This window comes from Punica granatum, chromosome 6, assembly GCF_007655135.1.
Source record: "Punica granatum isolate Tunisia-2019 chromosome 6, ASM765513v2, whole genome shotgun sequence".
Lineage (NCBI taxonomy): Eukaryota > Viridiplantae > Streptophyta > Magnoliopsida > Myrtales > Lythraceae > Punica > Punica granatum.
In genome coordinates this window covers 2,400,580-2,420,049 of record NC_045132.1, presented here as the reverse complement: position 1 = coordinate 2,420,049, position 19,470 = coordinate 2,400,580, and the positions used below count along the sequence as shown (strand labels likewise).

At 38.9% G+C, this 19,470-nt stretch overlaps 4 protein-coding genes across 5 annotated transcripts; 2 read left to right on the top strand and 2 right to left on the bottom strand.

Moving 5' to 3' along the window:
* Nucleotides 1-35: 35 nt before the first annotated feature.
* On the bottom strand, nt 36-1,894 carry LOC116210166. Its single transcript, XM_031543988.1, has 2 exons — nt 705-1,894; nt 36-503 (listed from the first exon to the last, which is right to left on the bottom strand). The coding sequence occupies exons 1-2, from the start codon at nt 1,458-1,460 to the stop codon at nt 255-257; spliced, it is 1,005 nt and encodes a 334-aa protein (XP_031399848.1). The 5' UTR covers nt 1,461-1,894; the 3' UTR covers nt 36-254.
* Nucleotides 1,895-2,134: 240 nt separating this feature from the next.
* LOC116210167 lies at nt 2,135-3,631 on the top strand. Of its 2 annotated transcripts, XM_031543990.1 has the most exons (3): nt 2,136-2,609; nt 2,715-2,942; nt 3,129-3,631. In XM_031543990.1, the coding sequence occupies exons 1-3, from the start codon at nt 2,199-2,201 to the stop codon at nt 3,336-3,338; spliced, it is 849 nt and encodes a 282-aa protein (XP_031399850.1). In that variant the 5' UTR covers nt 2,136-2,198; the 3' UTR covers nt 3,339-3,631. The 2 variants fall into 2 exon arrangements, with proteins under 2 accessions (XP_031399849.1, XP_031399850.1); XM_031543989.1 differs by having other exon boundaries at nt 2,135-2,942.
* Nucleotides 3,632-12,954: 9,323 nt separating this feature from the next.
* Nucleotides 12,955-14,788, bottom strand: LOC116210163. Its single transcript, XM_031543984.1, has 2 exons — nt 13,730-14,788; nt 12,955-13,540 (listed from the first exon to the last, which is right to left on the bottom strand). The coding sequence occupies exons 1-2, from the start codon at nt 14,510-14,512 to the stop codon at nt 13,310-13,312; spliced, it is 1,014 nt and encodes a 337-aa protein (XP_031399844.1). The 5' UTR covers nt 14,513-14,788; the 3' UTR covers nt 12,955-13,309.
* A 140-nt stretch (nt 14,789-14,928) lies between these two features.
* On the top strand, nt 14,929-17,168 carry LOC116210164. The gene is made up of 2 exons (XM_031543985.1): nt 14,929-15,820; nt 16,119-17,168. Exons 1-2 carry the CDS (start codon nt 15,068-15,070, stop codon nt 16,320-16,322), a joined length of 957 nt encoding a protein of 318 aa, XP_031399845.1. The 5' UTR covers nt 14,929-15,067; the 3' UTR covers nt 16,323-17,168.
* The last annotated feature ends 2,302 nt before the right edge of the window (nt 17,169-19,470 follow it).

Here is a 19,470-nt window from a genome sequence, read left to right as displayed (position 1 = left end):
GTCCAACAGGCCTGAATAATAATGTATAATAATCGTTGCATGAACTGGTTTATTTTATAGGTAGAGCAGACATCAATCGATAGAAAGCACAGCAGAGTTTGTTAGAATAGCAAGCATGAATAATTCTTTGCAGCAGGAACCATAGTCTCGGGAAATTGAGTTACTTCTCAGCAGGCAGTAGCAGATTGCAATCAAACATGACATTACAGAAGACATGAGATTTCGCGTCACATACTTCGTTGCCTTGTTCTATTCTATTTTATTCTATTATATTCTTTTCTGCTGTATTCTTCCCTCTGCGTAAATGCAGAATACGTAGCACGCATTGTCTCCGTTTTCTCCATTTCTGCTACAATTTCTTCCAATCTCCCCATGTGATAGTTCTCTTCGTGGAGGAGTCGATCGATCTTGTTGTTTAGTTCCGTGCGGACTGGGTCTAAGCAGAGAGGAACAGGAACCATTGATGGATTAGCCTCCCTCTCGGCAATCAGTGCTGGCAGAACCTGAGGGTCAAGTTTAAATTACCCATATCAGTACATGTTGAGATTGAGAAGGAATCTAATTTATTTAGAGGAAATGGAAATTGCAATGGCATGTAAAGAAGACAACTAAAGCTCTTTGCAGCAGGAATCATACACGAAGGAAGATCATATATAATGCGACCGTGGGTGAGGATAGGATGTGCAGGAATTGAGTAACTTTACTTTGGATATCGCGCAAGCAGTATGAGCACTAAAGTCGCATTCTTCACAGCAATACACTGGAGCCTCTGGATCTCTCTCTTCTTCGCACGCGTCGCAGTAATGTACAACCCCACCATCTTCAGCGTAAGACTCGGTGAAGGAAAGAGGATGATAGTGATACTCGTGCTTGATGGACTTGGGCACGTCAAATGGAATGCAGTGGAAATGGCAAAAGCTGGAACAGCCAGGAGACATGCACTTGAAGAACTTGGTATCACCACTTTTGCTGCAGATGGGGCAGGCACGACCACGAAAAAACTTAGCGACAAGAGAGTCTTCATTTACTCCTACCTCAATGGATGCAAAAGGGTGTCCATCGAGTTCGAATCTCCAGGCAGGGGCTAAAGACATGCAATAAACGCATAGTTGGAAGCCGCAAGGGTCACAGTGGAAGGTGAGGTACACTCCCAATTCACAGATCTGGCAATGATGCATACCATCCCCATCTGTGTATCTGAGGATAAGAGGGTGTTTCGGATGGAGTTGAGTATGTACCTTCGGGAGGCACCACAAGTGCAGATAATAATCGCAATCCTCACATCCATACGCACGTCCTCCGACAGTTTGACTGCATTCCTGGCAAACCGTTCCATCTAGATCTAGATAACATATGGCCAGAGCATGGTTGTGGTTGGGATGCCTAACTTTTGCTTCGTCAGTGTCTTCTCTGGCCGTTGTCCGGGGCACCACCCACACGCCTGGCACTGTAGATGCCATCTCTGACTCCTTCTGGTCGGTACGTGTATGGTCGTCGTCGCTGGATTGGTCAGCTCCTTCCAGATCTCTCCCAGGTCCGGAAAGGGTTGAGTGTCTTGTTTCTCTTCCGCTATTTTCTATGATGAGTTGAGGATTGCTTGCAATCTAAGGAAGAAAGAACACAAAGGCTACATACGATACGATCCGTGGTGAAACCTCAAAGGGTGATTCCCAGTGCTGTAAAGCTGAGTCTTGATACATTTCGCTCGTCAACACGCACTCATTTGGCTACCCAGCACGCAGTCTCTGCTGAGATTGTTCCTGTTATCCACCTATTGTTTAGTGAAGAATATCCGGACTATCCAAGAATTATTTTCTTTCTTATATGATTATTGGCGTTGTATCATCTGATTATATCGAAGAAGAAACTGTTAAGTTTCCACGTAAAAAATGTTGTTTGTCTTTTGGAGTAAATTTTCTTACTTGATTATTATACTACATTCCTAGAACATGAATATGGTGCCATTGCACACAGTCTACGCTAATAATGCTCGCAGAAATATTAAATTAATTTGATTCCACCCAAAGGAAACATTAATATAAGCTCTCTGGGAGAATGGATTTATAATTATTACTATAAAGAATGACCAAGACTGAAAGGATATTGAAGTCTTTGTTCTGGAACCCATTATCCTATACTAAGTAATCGTTGAATACGCGCATTGCACGGAAACCAGAAAAAGCTTTACCAGCAGACCGATGGATATTCAACATTTCTCTCATGAGCACCCACTGGTATTGATCCAACCTGCTAATAATACATCTACATCATACAAATGCCATGTGTGCATCCGGGGGTCCGGCCCTGAAGCAGGTCCGCTGTACGGATGTGAGGATTGCCATTTCTACCTCCACAAGCCCTGTGCGGAGCGGCAGTTGGCTCCCCAGATTGAACACCCTCTCCACCCGTCACATCCGCTTATTCTTAATCCCGGGTTAGACGGGGATGGCAGCTGCAGGACATACTGGTGTTCTTGCTGTCGAAAGAATTACACAAACTTCTCGTACCATTGCAGCGAGTGCGACTACAACCTGGATCTAGAATGCGCAGCCCTTGTTCCAACCTTGAAGCTTCGGGATCCCATCCACCTCCTTTTCCTCTTTGAGAAGGTAGGTTTCTCTGTAGATGCCTGGTGCAGCGTCTGCGGTGAAGACTTTGGTGTCGGCGCTGACTCTGAGATACTTTCACATACTTTTGTTTGTGCGATTCCTCAGTGTGGTCATGCTCTTCATTTGCACTGCGCCCCGATTACTCTTCCGGAGACAGTCAGGCACGAGAATCACAATTTCCACGATCTTGTCTATACAAAAGCAGTGGCTGAAGGAGGGTACTGGGATGGTCACTACTGTGATGCCTGTGAGCAGAAAAGAGCTCCCTATCTTCCGGTCTATTACTGCAAGGAATGCAATTTTGCTTGTCACGTCTTTTGTGGCATTTCCAAGGTCAAAATATTAATCCATATTCATTGCTCTCTTTCTTTTCAAGTTCAAGTTCATTCTCATCTACATATGCAGACGGGCACCCAGCGTTAAGGACATTTTCCATTTCCTAGCTCGTTTCATGACTTTGGCATGCCTGGAAATTGACTCACTCATCATGAATTGATGTTTCTTTTTAATGGTTTTCAGGAGCTACCTTCTCTAATTGAAGCATATGAGAACGACTGTTTACAGAGAGGTGCCTCCTTAGAGGCATGGCTTCGCTATTATGAAGACAAGTTGCCTAGGTTGCGCTCAAAGAAAGAGAGAACAGAAACCAAATTGAAGGAGATACGGCAGGAAATCGAGGCACTTGAAGAAGAACGAGTTCTCTATGAAATATCCAAGTTGTTACGCTGATTGATTGATGATGGCAGCTTTTCCATAAAGGTTGTGTGTGTGTGTGTTTTGCTGGATATATAAATCGATGCATGAACTGCTTACAGGTAGAAACCACAGAAGAGTTTAGACTGGTCACTAATAGTAAGCATGGATAACTCCAGGCAGCAGGCAGGAACAATCACCGACTTAATTAAAATGATAAATTACACTGGTGGTCCAAAAATTTTTAATAATGTATCAGATCGGTCCAATAAGTTTTTTTTGCTACTTGATGGTACAAAATGTTTCAAAGTTGTAACATGATAGTACAAACCGTTATCTCTCCATTGACGTCGTCATCTCGCCATTGACATGGTGGACCTTTAAGTTAATTAAAGAAATATTTTGTACCATTATGTTATATCTATAAAATATTTTGGACCATTAAGTGACAATTTCAAAAGAGTTTGAACCATCATGTAACGTTCCATCAACTCCTAAAAACATATCAGAGCCACGTGTCAGCCACGTTTCGGCCATGTCAACTTCGCTTGACGGCGTCAAGGTGAGATAACGGTTTGTACTATCATGTTACAACTTTGAAACATTTTGTACCATCAAATAGCAAAAAAAACTTTTTGGATCAACCTGATACATTATTAAAACTTTTTGGACCACCAGTGTAATTTACCCTAATTAAAATGAATAAGGAAGGATGAAGGCAAGTCGCGTCGAGTTTTTGAGTCCCTCTCCAGGCAGTTGCAAATTCAGTCCCAAGCAGTTGCGAATTGCAATCAACCATGACATAACAAAAGACATGATATTTCACAAAAACAAATATGTATGTAAACAAGCAAGCAGCAGAAATCCCCACTCCAGGGCATGAAGTTCATATAAGTAACAGATTTCATTTCCCTATTCTATTCTTTTCTGCACTGTTCTTCCCTCTGTGTAATTGCAGAATACCTAGCACGCATTCTCTCTGTTTTCTCCACTTTTGCTAAAATTCTTTTCAAATCCTTCATTAGATTATTCTCTTTGTCGAGGAGTCGATCGATCTTGTTCGTTTAGCTTCATGCGGACTGGGTCTATGCAGGAAGGAACAGAAACTGTTACTGGATTAGCCTCCCTCTCTGCAATCAGTGTTGGCGGAACCGAAGGGCCAAATTTAAATTAATTCATATCAGTACATTATGTTCAGATTTCATAGAAAAGGAAATTATAATGACATCTAAGAACTAAAACTCATTGGAGGAATTATGAAGGAAGATCGCAATGTGATGCAACCGTGAGTGAGGAGGTGGCAGGAATTAAGTAAATTTACTTAGGATATAGCCCAAGCAGTATGAGCAGTAAAGTCGCATTCTTCACAGCGATACTCAGCAGCCCTCGGGTCTCTCTCTTCTTCACAGGCGTTGCAGTAATGTTCGTCCCTGCCATCTTCAGCGTAGGACTCGGTGAAGGTAAGAGGATGATAGTGATACTTGTGCTTGATGGACTTGGGCACGTCAAATGGAATGCAGTGGAAATGGCAAAAGCAGGGACAGCCAGGAGACAGGCACCTGAAGAACTTGGTATCGCCACTTCTGCCACAGATGGTGCAGGCATGTTCACTAATAGAGCAAGCGAGACGAGAGTGCTCCTTTACATGCAATACCACACATAGGTCGAAGTTGTAAGGGTTGCAGTGGAAGATCAGTTCCCCTTCTATAAACAGATCTGGCAACTATAGCTATCTCCGCAATCATCTGTATCTCTGAGGATAAGAGGGTGTTGCGGATGGAGGGGAGTATGTACCTCGGGGAGGCACGGCAAGTGCCGATAATAACCGCAATCCTCACATCCACATGCATATCCTGCAGGAATAGGTTGACCGCATTCCTGGCAAACCACTCCATCTGGGCATTGATGAAATGCGGCCAGAGGATGACTGTGGCTGGGATGTCAAAATTTTCCTCCTTTTATGTTTGATTCAGGCGGCTGGCCCTCCCCCCATAAGCCTAAGCATGTCGATGCCATCTCCATTCAGGTTCGTAAATGTAAAATACCCACTTAGGCCTACACTGACTTTATATCTCAATACCCGCCCTCACGTGGCAACGTGTGGTCCAACACGTGCCACGTGCCTTAAACACCCGCCCTTAACAACTGACCCGAGCCGGGCATCCTCTTCCGTGCTCGGGCAAGGGGGGACAAATACCAAACTAGCCTCGAGCTCCACACTCGGGCCTAACTAGAGGTGCACCTTTTAGCTACCTCGGAACTGGACCGGACCACTCTTGGGCCTGATTAACATGAGGCGCACTCTTGGCTACCTCGAAATCGAATCCGGCATGGTGTGAGCCCACATGAGCAGGCGGAAGCATAACCCGCTCTGATACCATGTAAAATTTCCACTGGGCCTATAAGCGATTGAGTCCATGTCCAACCCAAAAACTCGAGCTGATAGGTTGTGGTACACAATCTCTTATAAACTTGTGGAATTCCTTTTATATTTTCGATGTGGGACTTAACTCTTAACACCCGCCCTCACGTGGCAACGTGTGTCTTTAACGCTTCACCTACACGTGCCACGTGGACTTGAACACCCGCCCTCAAGAACTGACTACGAGCCGAGACTGGACTTCCGTGCTCGGGACTTAACCACGAGGTGGACTTTTTCTTACACCTCGGGCGAAAGGAGGGGGGTAATTGATAATAAGGCCACACTTGAGGCGAACTAAGATAAGGCGTACTTTGGCTCTGATACCATATTAAATTTCCATTGGGCTTATACGGGCTCGGGCCCATATCCACTTAAAAGCTCAAACTAATAAGTGGTGGTACCCAAGCCATATATTAATCCATGGATATTCCTTTTCTTTTCCGATGTGGGATCTATCCCATTTTACTCCTCAACAGTAAACGTACAATCCTTCTTACTGGTATTGGACGTCGCTGGAATGGTATCGCTAGCTAGCTCGGCTCCCAGGTCCGGAGAAAGGGTTGAGTGTCTATAACCTTCCCGTCCTTCCAGTAGTACTACTTTCAGTTTCCGCTGATGAGTGATGAGTGAGTAGGGGGATTGATGGATTGCAATCTCAATGAAACAAAGAAATAACCGGTTACATACACAATACAATCCCATGATGTACGATCTTTCCCTCTATATATATATACACACTAGTCGTTGAGCCCGTACGTTGCACATAATAGAACTTGATCTTCTCTTTTGCAATTTTATTATATGAAATATGTGTTATAACTTGTTGAAAATAGTAATCTAGAATCAATAACAATATACTGTTGCATATAGAAGACTAGTGGTAATTTAATTTCACAAAGACAAAAAAAAAATTAAAAAATAGAAATCAATGTAAGTTTTGAAAAAACATAGTTAAGACTATGCATAAAAAGTTAAAAGGATCGTATAAATTCCAACCATTGCAAGATGAATTTTTGTCTTCAACATTATCAAAGTTCATATGATGTTACATAGTGTATTATGTTAATCACATTCATAAAATAAACAATTAAAAAATTCTACAAAAAATTATGTGTGGGAAAAAGTAAAATCTTAAAGAATACACCTTCAAAAATCGAATGGTAGGCGTACTAAAATAAGCTCGTGTGAAAAATTAAAAAACTATAGTGGCAGCAATATTTTTTTACAGCTGAATCAATCACGATTTATGTATGGCATATATGATACTAATAACGTATTAGATAATATTTTAAAAAATATGTGGTATGATTTACTTTTGTTAAGGTAGGAAAACGGGGCAAACGCCCGGAAAAGTTAAAGCAAACAAAGCGGATGCCACAACCCCAGCAAGATCGCCTAATAGTAAAGAAAACCATTAAGTATTTGATTTACTTTTTGAAAAGTAAATATATAACACATCATATGTATGAAAGTATAATTTGTTTTTTTTTAAATATGATTTGTTTTAGCTATCTTTTCATAAAATATTTATAATTTTTATAAATTAAAAAAATAAAATAATGACCACTCCCATAAATTATATCTATATTTAAAAAATTTTTAAAGTTCTACATTACCATAAGTAATATGCCTATGTGCCTTTCTTATTACTGAAAAAAATTAAAATATTCGTTTTCTAAAAAAATTCAAAAGTCCGAAAACATAATTACCAGTCCCACAAATCTACACCTATATGTTTTAAAATTTTAATTTAAATATTAAAAGTTCATTTTCTAAAAAAAGTCAAAAAAATCGAGAAAACAACGATTAGTCCTCCAAATCTATATTTATATGTTTTAAAATTTTCAAAAAAGTAAAAAATATATAAAAAACATTTGAGAGAAACCTCAAAGAATCTAGAAGATATTGAACAATCCAACAAATCTACATCTATGTAATTTAAAACATCGAAAAAAATTTCTTATAAAAAAAACTCAAAAATCAAAAAAATTCCATTCAGTAATCGAGCGTTATGATTATCTAGCCGGACCCACCACAACTCCGTTTTGTATTATACTAGTCGTGAAACCCGTGTGTTGCACATAATAGAATTTGACAATTGTTTTAAAGAATTTTCTAATACAATGTTTTAAACATTTGTGTGTATTAATATATATCATTATAATTATAATTATAATTTTCTTAAATAATATTATTTATGAGATTAAATAATAACTTTGATCATAAAGATTATGAAATAATTCTTATTAAAAAAATGACAACTTGAAATTAGTATGCTATTGTATAAGTTATAAAATTGAAATTTTTTTTAAAAACTGACATTTTTAAAATTGAAGAGCTCGCTTCTACCTTAGCAAAATAATAGACATGTTTGGTCTTTAACATTGTCAATATTTGTATGTTGTTATGTTGTATTAAAAAAGCTTTTGAAAAAAAATATTTTTATAAATTTGTTCTTAGATAAAATTAATTCATATTTTATTATTCTTTTCAATTAATACACAAAAGTATATAACTACTATATCTATATATATGTATCCCATGATGATTAAACTTCCAAGTAGAACTATCAAGCATAATTAAAATAGAAAGACATGATTAATAGAGCATAAACATCTCTCGATTCGATTGCCTTCCTCAATTATATATAGCTAAATTTATTATATATATGCAATTGGAGTTGGAAAGATAAATAATAATGAACTTCAACTAATTAATGTTGAGTCAGGAATAAAGGAATTTAATTATGAAATTCGGACAGGGAAAATTATAAACCAATCATCAATATATAAATATGTAAGAATTAATATATATATATATATATGTGATTACACCCAAAAAATATATATATTTATATATATGTATATGTAGTCACCATGCAAGTCAATGAGATGCAAATTGATTAAATGGTAATTTTAGAACATGTGATGCTAAGCTATGCTATGCTAAAATCAGATCAGATTACATTGGAATGAAAATAATTTTAAAAGAATTTCACCGAATATGAACTATGGTTCTCTTGCATAAGAGACGAACCTATAATTTTGCAGGTCGATGGAAGCAGAACGGAAGCACGGGAGACTCTGTCATGCAAACCTCCGATCATGAACCTTTAGCACACCTCGATTTAAAAGGTGTATAATTGATTTATATGTAGAGAATTATGGATATCTATTAGCTAACTTTGGATTTCCGATATATTTAGTTGATTTATAGACTCGACACTTTAGGAAGTAAATCTGATACTGTGAAATTGATGACGGTTTGGTAAAGAATTTCAAAATATTTTATTGATAATTTTATAACCAAATATAATTAATTTTTGAAGATTTTATTCTGAAAAATTTATTGATAATTTTGTAATAGAAAATATTAAAATTAGAAATTTTAACTCAAAAATCCAAGAGAATTTCATTTAGAAACGGAACGTTTTGAAACTATCTGGTTGGACTGACCTCGTATCTTGCTTTCATATATATATATATATATATATATATATATATATTGTGGAAAAAAAAGGGAGTTAGTTTAGTAGACAGTCACACTCCCCGGACCTGTATTTTATATATAATTATATGTAGTATGGATTAGTCAGCTAAACTTTTTCCTGGGGGTTTCCTTTCCTCATTCATCTTGAGAAATGAGCAATCAGGGAGTCCCTCATTGTTATATTATATGTATGGTGTCGAGTGCAATGCACTGTTTATGTATTAAAATTTTAAATTAATTATCCCCGCCTACCTACCGAAAAAAGAAGTTGAATTTCACCCAAAAGTAATATTAATGAAAGCTCATGGGTTCCGTATCGGCTTGCACCGTGTTGCTTTTACACCGAGTAGAGATTTGTCCTGTCGAGGAGAAGAATGGATTATTATTATAAAGAAAGACCAAGACTATCATCGTCTTTGGCTAATTTTATTATATGAAATACCGTTATAAATTGTTGAAAATAGTAATTCAAAATCAATATATAATAGTGTACCATAGATATAAGAGAGTAATGGTAATTTAATTCTATGAATAAAATAAGAAAAGAAAATGAAAAACCTATGCCCACCCATTTGGAAAGATATTACGTACAAAAAAATGGGTTTAATTATATAAAAAAGCACGAGTTTTGTACTTTTTTTTTAATATAGCACGACTTTTGAAATATAGCATAGAAATGCTCGATCTTTGCATGTTTTCCTAAATATAGCACGATCTTTTGAAAGTTGTACAAAAATACACAACCTTTGTCTTTTCTCTTAAATATAACATGATCTTTAAAAATAGAACAAAAATGCACGACTTTTAGGTTTAGCTGCGATTCTAGTACGACGTCAATTATTCATTAAATGTAACGGTAATAGCTAACGGCGCCTCATTACACAACATGCTTGGACGAGTGGGTCCCACATATTTTACTTAATTAAAAATAATTCTCAAAATTGAAAAAATAAAAAATTAATTTTTTTTTGAAAAAAAAAGAAATGAGCAGATTGTAGATTGTGAGGGATGCAAATGGGGCCCCCACCGCCAAAATGAAAAAGCCCTCAATTTTGGGGCTTTTTAGATTTGAACGGCGGGTGCCCCGATTACGGCTACCACCCATATAATTGGGGTCCTGTTGCAGCCGGCGACCCCAGTTGGGAGATGTTAGCCACCACCTCGGCCCCTTCCCCTTTTTCTCTTATTAAGTTGAATCTCTCTTTCTTTTCTTTTAATTATTTTTTAATTAAATAAAAATCTGTGGGGTTTACTCGTCTAATCATGTTGTTACATCTTTAGCTTCACATTAGCCATTATTGTTACAATCTGACAAAATAATTGAGGTCATGCTAGATGTGCAACTAAACCTGAAGGTTGTACCTTTCTCTATTATTTTTTAAAGTTTGCATTATGCTATTCTTCAAAGGTAGTACTATATTTTAAAAAAAATGGAAATATCGTTCATATGGTATTTTACAAAGGTCGTGCCAAATTTAGAAGAAAGTACAAATGTCGTGCTTTTCTAGGTAATTAACCCATAAAAAAATCCCAACAACGTTATATGTTGTGCCTTTCTTAACCGCATACATAAATTGAAGAATCCAAATTGTACAAAAAGTTTATGTGTGAAAACCTCACGTGCAATGCACATGATCTTTTTGGTCAGAATGTGACCGGACAAGGGCAAAGTGCTTATTTTTCATAAGATGAAGGGCACCGTCCAATCTTTTAAAGGTCAGTGGACAAATGCTTCTTAGCCCCAATGTTAATGAGGCAAAGTGCTTCTTGGTTCTCACTTACTTCTCCTCTTCCTCTTTTTTATCTCCTCTCTCTTCATCCCCCCATCAACCACCCACTCGTGTATTACCTTTTTCCAAAAAAAAAACATTCTATTTTTATTCATCACAATTTTTATATAGAAAAAATTACATTTTTGGTCCTATTGATTTGGCATTAAATCAATTTTGTTCTATAAGTTTGAAAGAAGTCAAATCATTCCTATTTGTTTAGTCTGTTAGATAGTTTTGGTCATTTCGTGAATGGCCGTTATGGAGATGCTAATGTGAACTTGACGCTATTAATTTTGTCCACGTATTGGCTGCAAGTTAAAAATATATAAAAATTTTAAAAATAAATTAAATTAATTGAGTTTTAAAATAAAAACCTAGCTTCGAGCGGCTAGGTGGTTGCCGGGCGAAAGGACCATATTCGGGGGACTACCCTTCTGTCTACCCCTCCCGGCGGCCAACTGGGGTTATTTTAAAGATAATTAATTTACTTTACTTTTTTTTTTTTAAGTTATCTTTTTAATCTACAGCTAATGATAAATTACCACATTGACAAAATTAACGGCGTCAATTCCATATGAGTAGCTCCGCGATGGCTATCCACAGAATAGACAAAAACTGTCTAACAAACCAAACATTTAAGACTGATAAGTCCAAGTTCATAGGATAAAAAAATATAATTTTCCATTTATATATATCTAACATTACTTTATTATTATAGAATATTCAAATTAGTTGAGAATAGGAGAAAGAAAGTAAAGAAAAGAGGTCTGAATTTTCTCGAAAGCGTTTTAATTACAAGTAAAGAAGGAGTTTTCTATCAATTTAATAATCCCGTGTTTGGCGCGCGGGCGCATGTGTCCAGTAGTAATTATACATAAAACTAACGATTGTATGCTTTTGTTTCTTTCTTTCTTTTTTGGGGTGAAATATACTTTCCCTGTTTCCTTCCGCCTGAAACCGGAAAAAAGCTTTACTGTACTGGAAGATCGATCCCTGATGGAGATTTCAACATTTCTCTCACGAGCACCCGCTAGTATTGATCGAACATGATGATAAATCTAATATCAGACAAATGCCATTTGTGCGTCCAGGGTCCCGGGCCTGAAGCAGGTCCACTTATCATAATTACCATGACCTGGTCTATACAAGGTCAGTGGCTGAAGGAGGGAAAAAATTTTATTTATGAACCATGACTCCCAGCTTTTGCTGCGATGCAGATTGGTAGAGATGTTTACTAATATAATTAGCTGACCTCTCTTAATTAGTCATTTTCTAGAGTTTTTTCTATCCATCAATAATGGCATCTAATTAATTATAAAATTAGATTTCTGACTTTTCAACGATTAGTGGGTAATTGAAAAAAAAAAAAAAAAGGTTTCTGACTTCACGTAAAATAATTTTGTCGTTTGTAGGATAAACTAATCGCAAGTGTGTGACACGGACGGAGCAACATTACGAGAAGACAACGGGTGAATTATCTATAGTTGGACCAATTCAGAGAAGATACAAAAGAATGTATTGTTGGACCGAAATGAAATAATTTGATATTTATTGATACAGGGGAAACGATGGTCTCTGGGCACATGATCATATATCATGCGTATTCGGCGCGATGGAACACGGGGGTGCGTGTGTTTGTTCTCATTCGCTCGAGGAATGATTTGATCCAATCTGATCTAGCAATTCTGAATTGGTTTCTACAAGGGCACATCATCATATATCATGCGTATTGTATTCTGAATCCTGGGTCCATCCTGTGGGTTATGTAGAAGCCATTAATGTAGCAAAGAAAGCATCTCCTCCCCGTAACTCTGTAAACACCCTATCCAGGCACTGTATAAGCATACTCTATGTCGTGCATTGACCCCAACCCAACAAGGCACACTCCCGCCTTAACTTTTCGTATCTCTAGATTTTGCAGCAGTTTCATTTCGATGAATGAATTTATTGAGAAGAAAGCACGGTAATGTATGCATAATCGATGCATGAATTGGTTCATAGGTACAGCAGATATCAATCGATCTATAGAAAGCACATCAGAGTTTAGAGTGTTCACTAACAGTAAAAGCATGGATAATTCCTAGCAGAAGAAAGGAACCATTATTACCTGCTTAATTAACATGAACTAAGGAAGGACGAAGATGAATCCCGTCTAGTCTCAAGAATTGAGTTCCCTCCCAGTCCTAGGCAGTTGCGAATTGCAGTCATCCATGACATAACAAAAGACATGAGATTTCACAAAAACAAATATGTATGTATGCGAATAAGAAAGCAGCAGAAATCTCCACACTCCAGGGCAAGGGCTTGAAGAAGTAGTTCACAAGTCACATATCATGCTCTGTTCTTCCCTCTGCATAAATTCGATAGTCTTTCTCCATTTCCTCTATTTCTGCTTCAATTCGTTCCAAATCCTTCATTAAAGATTTCTCTTGGGCGAGGAGTCCTTCAATCTTGACATTTAGCTCGTCGGGGACTGGCCCGACTGGGTCTATGCAGAAAGGAACAGAAACCGTCCATGGATTAGCCTCCCTCTCTGCAATCAGTGTTGGCAGAACCTAAGGGCCAAATTTAAATTTATCCATATCAGTACATTAGGTTGAGATTTAGCAGGAATTTAATCTATTCAGAGGAAAATGAAACAGTAATGGTAAGTAAGAGAACTAAAACTATTGCAGGAATTATGACGGAAGATCATAACGCGATGCGACCGTGATTGAGGACGTGGCAGAATTAAGTAAGTTTACTTGGGATATCGCGCAAGAAGTATGAGCAGTAAAGTTGCAGTCTTCACAGCGATACACTGGAACCTTTGGGTCTCTCTCTTCTTCGCAGGCGTCGCAGTAATGTTCGTCCCTGCCATCTTCAGCGTAAGGCTCGGTGAAGCTAAGAGGATGATAATGATACAAGTGCTTGATGGACTTGGGCACGTCAAATGGAATGCATTGGAAATGGCAAAAGTTGAGACAACCAGGAGACAGGCACTTGAAGAACTTGTTATCGATACGTTTGCCGCAGACTGGGCAGTCACGAATCCCACGACCACGATAAAATCTAGAGATAGTAGAGTCTTCCCTTACTCCTATCTCGATCGATACAAAATGGTGTCCCTCGTGTTCAAATCTCCAGGTGGGGGCTAAAGAGACGCAATCCATGCATAGGCGCAAGTTGCAAGGTTCGCAATGGAAGGTGATCAGGCCCACTAGCGTTCCATTTACACAGATCTGGCATCCATCACTATGTCCCCACTGTCCAATTCTGACGATAAGAGGGTGTTGCGGATGGAGGGGACTATGTACCTCCCGGAGGCACGGGAAGTGCAGATAATAACCACAATCTTCACATCCATATGCACGCCCTCCTGGGGGTAAAGGTTGACCGCATTCCTGGCAACTCACTCCATCTGGATATTTATAACAAAAGGCCAGAGGATGGCTGTGGCTAGGATGCCCAAGTTTTGCTAATCCTCCTTGTGTGTTTTCTCCAGCGGTCCGGGCCACCACCCACACGCCTGTCCCTGTTGATGCCATCTCCAATCAGGTCAATCGATATACGTAGGTAAGGCACGGTCCTTCTTACTTTGTATGGACGTCATCACTGGAATGGAATGGAATTGCGAGCTAGCTGCTTCCAGATCCCATTGCAGCAGTTCCGGAAAGGGTTGAGTGTCTTCTCTGACGAGTGAGATAGGGGATGATTGATTGCAATCGGAAAGAAAGAAAGAAAGAACCCTACGGCTCCGGGTTACATACAATACAATCCCATGGTGTACGATCTATATAATCCAGTTTCCATTCCTCAATTCATCTTGAGCAACTAGGTATCACTGATTACTAACGATATTATATTATTTAGTAATCATACTAAACCATGTAGCTTTCACATGCACCAACTAAATATTCGACCGGTCGAGGAGAGAAGAGTGGATTGTTATTATAAAGAAAGACCAAGACTTGGAACGGCATCAAAGTCTCTTTTTTTCTTTTTCTTTTTTGACAATCTATTGTATTACATTACATAAAACTAACGATGGTATACTTTCCATGCTTGCTTCAACCTGAAATCGGGAAAAGCTTTACTGGCAGATGATGGAGATTCAACATTTCTCTGACGAGCACCCATTAGAATTATTCGAAAATGGTGTTGCGTCTTTTGCCGGTGAAGACGTCCAATGCCACTTGTGCACCGGGTATCTCTTCATTCATGAAGCGGTTCCGGTGTACGGATGTAGGGATTGCGGGATCTACCTCCACAAGCACTGCGCTAAGCTGGTTGCCCAGGTCGAACACCCTCTCCACCCTCTCCACCCGCTCATTCTCGATATCGGGAAACGCGAGAATGGCTGGAGGGGATACCGATGTTCTTGCTGTCAAAAGACCCCAGGAGACGTCTCGTTGTCCTCGTACCATTGCAGCCGATGCAACTATGATCTGGATCCAGAATGCGCTGCCCTTGTTCCAACCATGAAGCTTCGGGACCCCAGCCACCTCTTTTTCCTCTTTGAAGAGGTAGGCATCTCCGAAGGTTCCAGGTGCAGTGTCTGCGGTGATGACTTCAGCGGCACCGACTCCAAGATCAATTCACCTATTTTTGTTTGTGCAATTCCTGAGTGTGTTCATGCTCTTCATTTGCACTGCGCCCCTATCACTCTACCGGAGACAGTCAGGCACGAGTTTCACAATTACCACGACCTCGTCTATACAAAATCAGTGGCTGAAGGAGGGCATTGGGATGGTCACTACTGTGATGCCTGCGAGGAGAAAAGAGATCCCAAGTTTCCGGTCTATTACTGCATGGAATGCAATTTTGCTTGTCATGTCTTCTGTGCCATTTCCAAGGTCAGCCCCTGTGACTGTGATTCCTCCTAGCTCGATCTCTGGCTCTGTGTTTATATGTTAGAAACAAATCCGCATATATATGTTCATTGCTCCCTTTCTTTTCAAGTTCAAGTTCACTCACAAAATAAATAAATAAATAAATAAAGTTCACTCACCTACATATGCAGATGTAGAAGGTGAACGCAGCCGTTAGGACTTTTTCAGTTTCCAAGCTCGTCTCATGACTTTGCCATGCCTGGAAATTGACTCACTCGTCAATCATCATGTATTGATTTTTTTTCCCCCTTATGGTTTTCAGGAGTTACCTTCTCTAATAGAAGCGTATGAGAATGACTGTTTACAGAGAGGTGCCTCCTTAGACGCATTTCTTCGCTATTATGAAGACAAGTTGCCAAGGATGCGCTCGGAAAAAGAGAAAATAGAAACCAACTTGAAGGAGATACGGCTGGAAATCGAGGCACTTAGAGGTTCTCTCGGAGTATCTGAGTTGTCTGCTGATTGATGATGGCACGGCAGCTATGCTTGTGTTTTGCAGGATATATCAATCATAGACAGCCACGGTTGCCCATGAATGAAATGTCCCCGTTTAAGTTGGCATGCGCGCAAGCTTCTTTCTTTCCTTGAGGTACTAATTTCAGCTCTTGTTGAGAATATAAAAGTCAATTGGGAAAAGTTAATTCCACATCGGAAGTAGAAAAGAAAATATAATGGTTTATATGGGATTGAGTCTTACAATTTATCCGTTCGAATTTTTGAGTTGAAAGTTAAGTCCAAGTCCATGTAGTGCGCCTTATGTTAATTAGGCCCGAGAGTGGCTTGGTCTGGTTCCGAAGTGCACCTCTAGTTAGGCCTGGTAGCTAAAGCTCCTAGAGGTTAGTTTGATTTGTCCCCCCTCGCCCGAGCACCGAAGAAAATGCCTGGCTTGTGGTCAGTTGTTGAGGGCGGGTGTTTAAGGGCACGTAACACGTGATGTGTGTGCCACGTGAGCCCAGTGGGTATTTTACAGCTCTCCTGGAAACTGGTTCCGAACATCTAGTCAATTTGCTTGACGTTAAAACTCATGCTTCCCTATTCTAGTCATATGGATCTTGAAGGTCATCTTTTCTCACCAGGCTAAGTGAAACTGTTTGATCACGGTTCACATCACCGCACTTACCTAAGAAATAAACTATGTTGTTGTTGATGATCAAGATTTTCATTGCTCGTCTTGTAATAATCTAATTTCTTGCTCTGCATTATTGGGCTGAACCTCAACTGGAATGGCCAGATGATTATCGACTGGGATCCGATAGTTGTAATGGATAATGAAGCAGGGACACAATTTCAATTAATTACTGGCTTTTGTGGACATGGATGGATGGTTTGTTTGGTTAAGGAAAAAAGACAGGTTTAATGCGATTCATATATTACCCTGTATGAATGTTGGTGCCAAGAGAAGGTAAGCAACGAACCATCCAAGGGAATGGAACAAATGGAGTGAGTAATTCCCATGAATAAATTGAATTTCAAGAATTGCCAGCGTTGTATGGACGACTTTCTACGCTCTCTGGCTGAGTGACTGATGGCTCTCTCTCTCTCTCTCTGTGTGTTTTTTTTTTTTTCCCTCTGTGTAAATGAGTGACTGATGGCTATGGCTATCATATTCATATGTTTTGGACACCATAATAGTTAATTGAAATAGGTCCAACCTCTAGCCCTTCCCCCTCCTAGACTAGAAGTAATCACAACCTGATGGCCTCGTAATCACACACATACGTAAAACAATGCAATTAGCTGCAAACAAACAGAAGTATTAGCTTCTTACGAAAGAAAGTATCTCTGTGTTACATTACTTGCCCAACATTCATAAAATAAAATAAAAATCACAGTACTTGCTCAACAAAACGATTCAAAGCTGCGCAGTGGGTAATATTGTGGGCTATACTATAAAATTGTTCGCCCGGGAATAAAGTTCACAGACCAAGAGGAGAACAAAAGAAGAAGGCCTCGAACCTTTGGAATGAAGAATTTGATGGCACCAATCAGATATTCTCCTGTTGAAAGAAGTTCCTCAACTATATGCTGGGCATCTGATCCTTGGAGAAAGAGTCGTTTGATGTCCATGGAGGCAGCACATTGGATGGCTTTCAAAGCGGCACGGGCTTCCTCAACCATATCATGTGTATTCTGAATCTTGGGTCAATCCTGTGTGTGTTTTTCGGCGTATATGCCATCAATGGAGCAAGCATCTCCTCCCAGTAACCCGTACGTACACCCCACTCCAGGCACGGGATAATAAGCATATACTACACGACGTGTATTGACCCCAACCAGACAAGACGCACCCCCTCTTAAACTTTTCATATCTCTAGCCAGATTTTGTAACAGTTCCGTTTCGAACAATGAATCTATGAGGGGAAAAAAAGCACGCTAATGTATATATAATAGTGGATGCATGAACTGGTTTTCAGGTACAGCAGACATCAATCGACAGAAAGCACAACATAGTTTAGAGTGGTCATTAATAGTAATCAAGCATGTATAATTCCTGGCAGCTGGAAGGAAACATCACCTATTTTTAGTAAAATGAGTAAGGAAGGATGAAGGCAAGTCGTCCTATTCAGATTTAAGAGAGAGAAAGTGTCATGTTGGAGAGCAAAATTACCATTGAGGATTCATGAGAGAGAAATTGTCATGTAACAAAGAGAAAATGGAATAGAGAGCGCAATTACCATTTAAAGTTTAGGACAGTGTGCAACTACAATTTATGGTTTAAGAGAGAAAAAATATCATGCAAAAGAGAGAAATGAAATAGAGAGCGCAATTATCATTTAAGATTTAGAAGAAAGAAAATGTCACATTAAAGAGAGAAATTGGACTAGAGAGCGCAATTATCATTTAAGATTTGAGAGATAGAAAGTGTCATGCGAGAGAGAGAGAGCAGAATGAGCAATACAATTTAGAGTTTATGAGAGAGAAAGTGTCATGTAAGAGAGCGAGCGGAACTACCATTTAGGGAGAGAAAGTGAAGTAGAGAGTACAACTATCATCCATATATATATATATATATATATATATATTTAAAGTAGACTCTGATTGATAAGAGAGCTCCATTCGATGAACGAGAGCTCACCGTCGGCCTTCCCCTTAGCTCGTGGTGTAACGTCCTTTCATGTCCATTTTCATTTATCATATTCTGGATATCGAGAACAATTAAATAAAGCAATAAAAGAAACGAGGAAAAACAAATTATTCTTAGAATTAAAAAATATCTATTATATATGATCACATATTTCCAATGCTTATAAACTCAAAAAATCGAGAGGAGAGTTGCTGAGGTGTACATATACATATGTATATATATATATATGTAATAATCGCAGATAAAAAAATTCGCGTAGTAATCTATAATGGTATTCCAACATAAATAATTCATATAATAATTCATAGAAAAATTCCACCGAAAAGTTCACATAAATGTTCGAATGCCGCACGACTAGTTTAGGAATTAGGAGAAAGAGTCAAGTAAGAGAGAGAATGGAGCTACCATTTAAAGTTGAGGAGAGAGAAGTGTCATGTTAGTGAGAGAATGTGGAATAGACAGCACAACTAACTTAACACTTTCTCTCTCATAAACAGTAAATGTTATTTATCCTCTCTATTCCACTTTC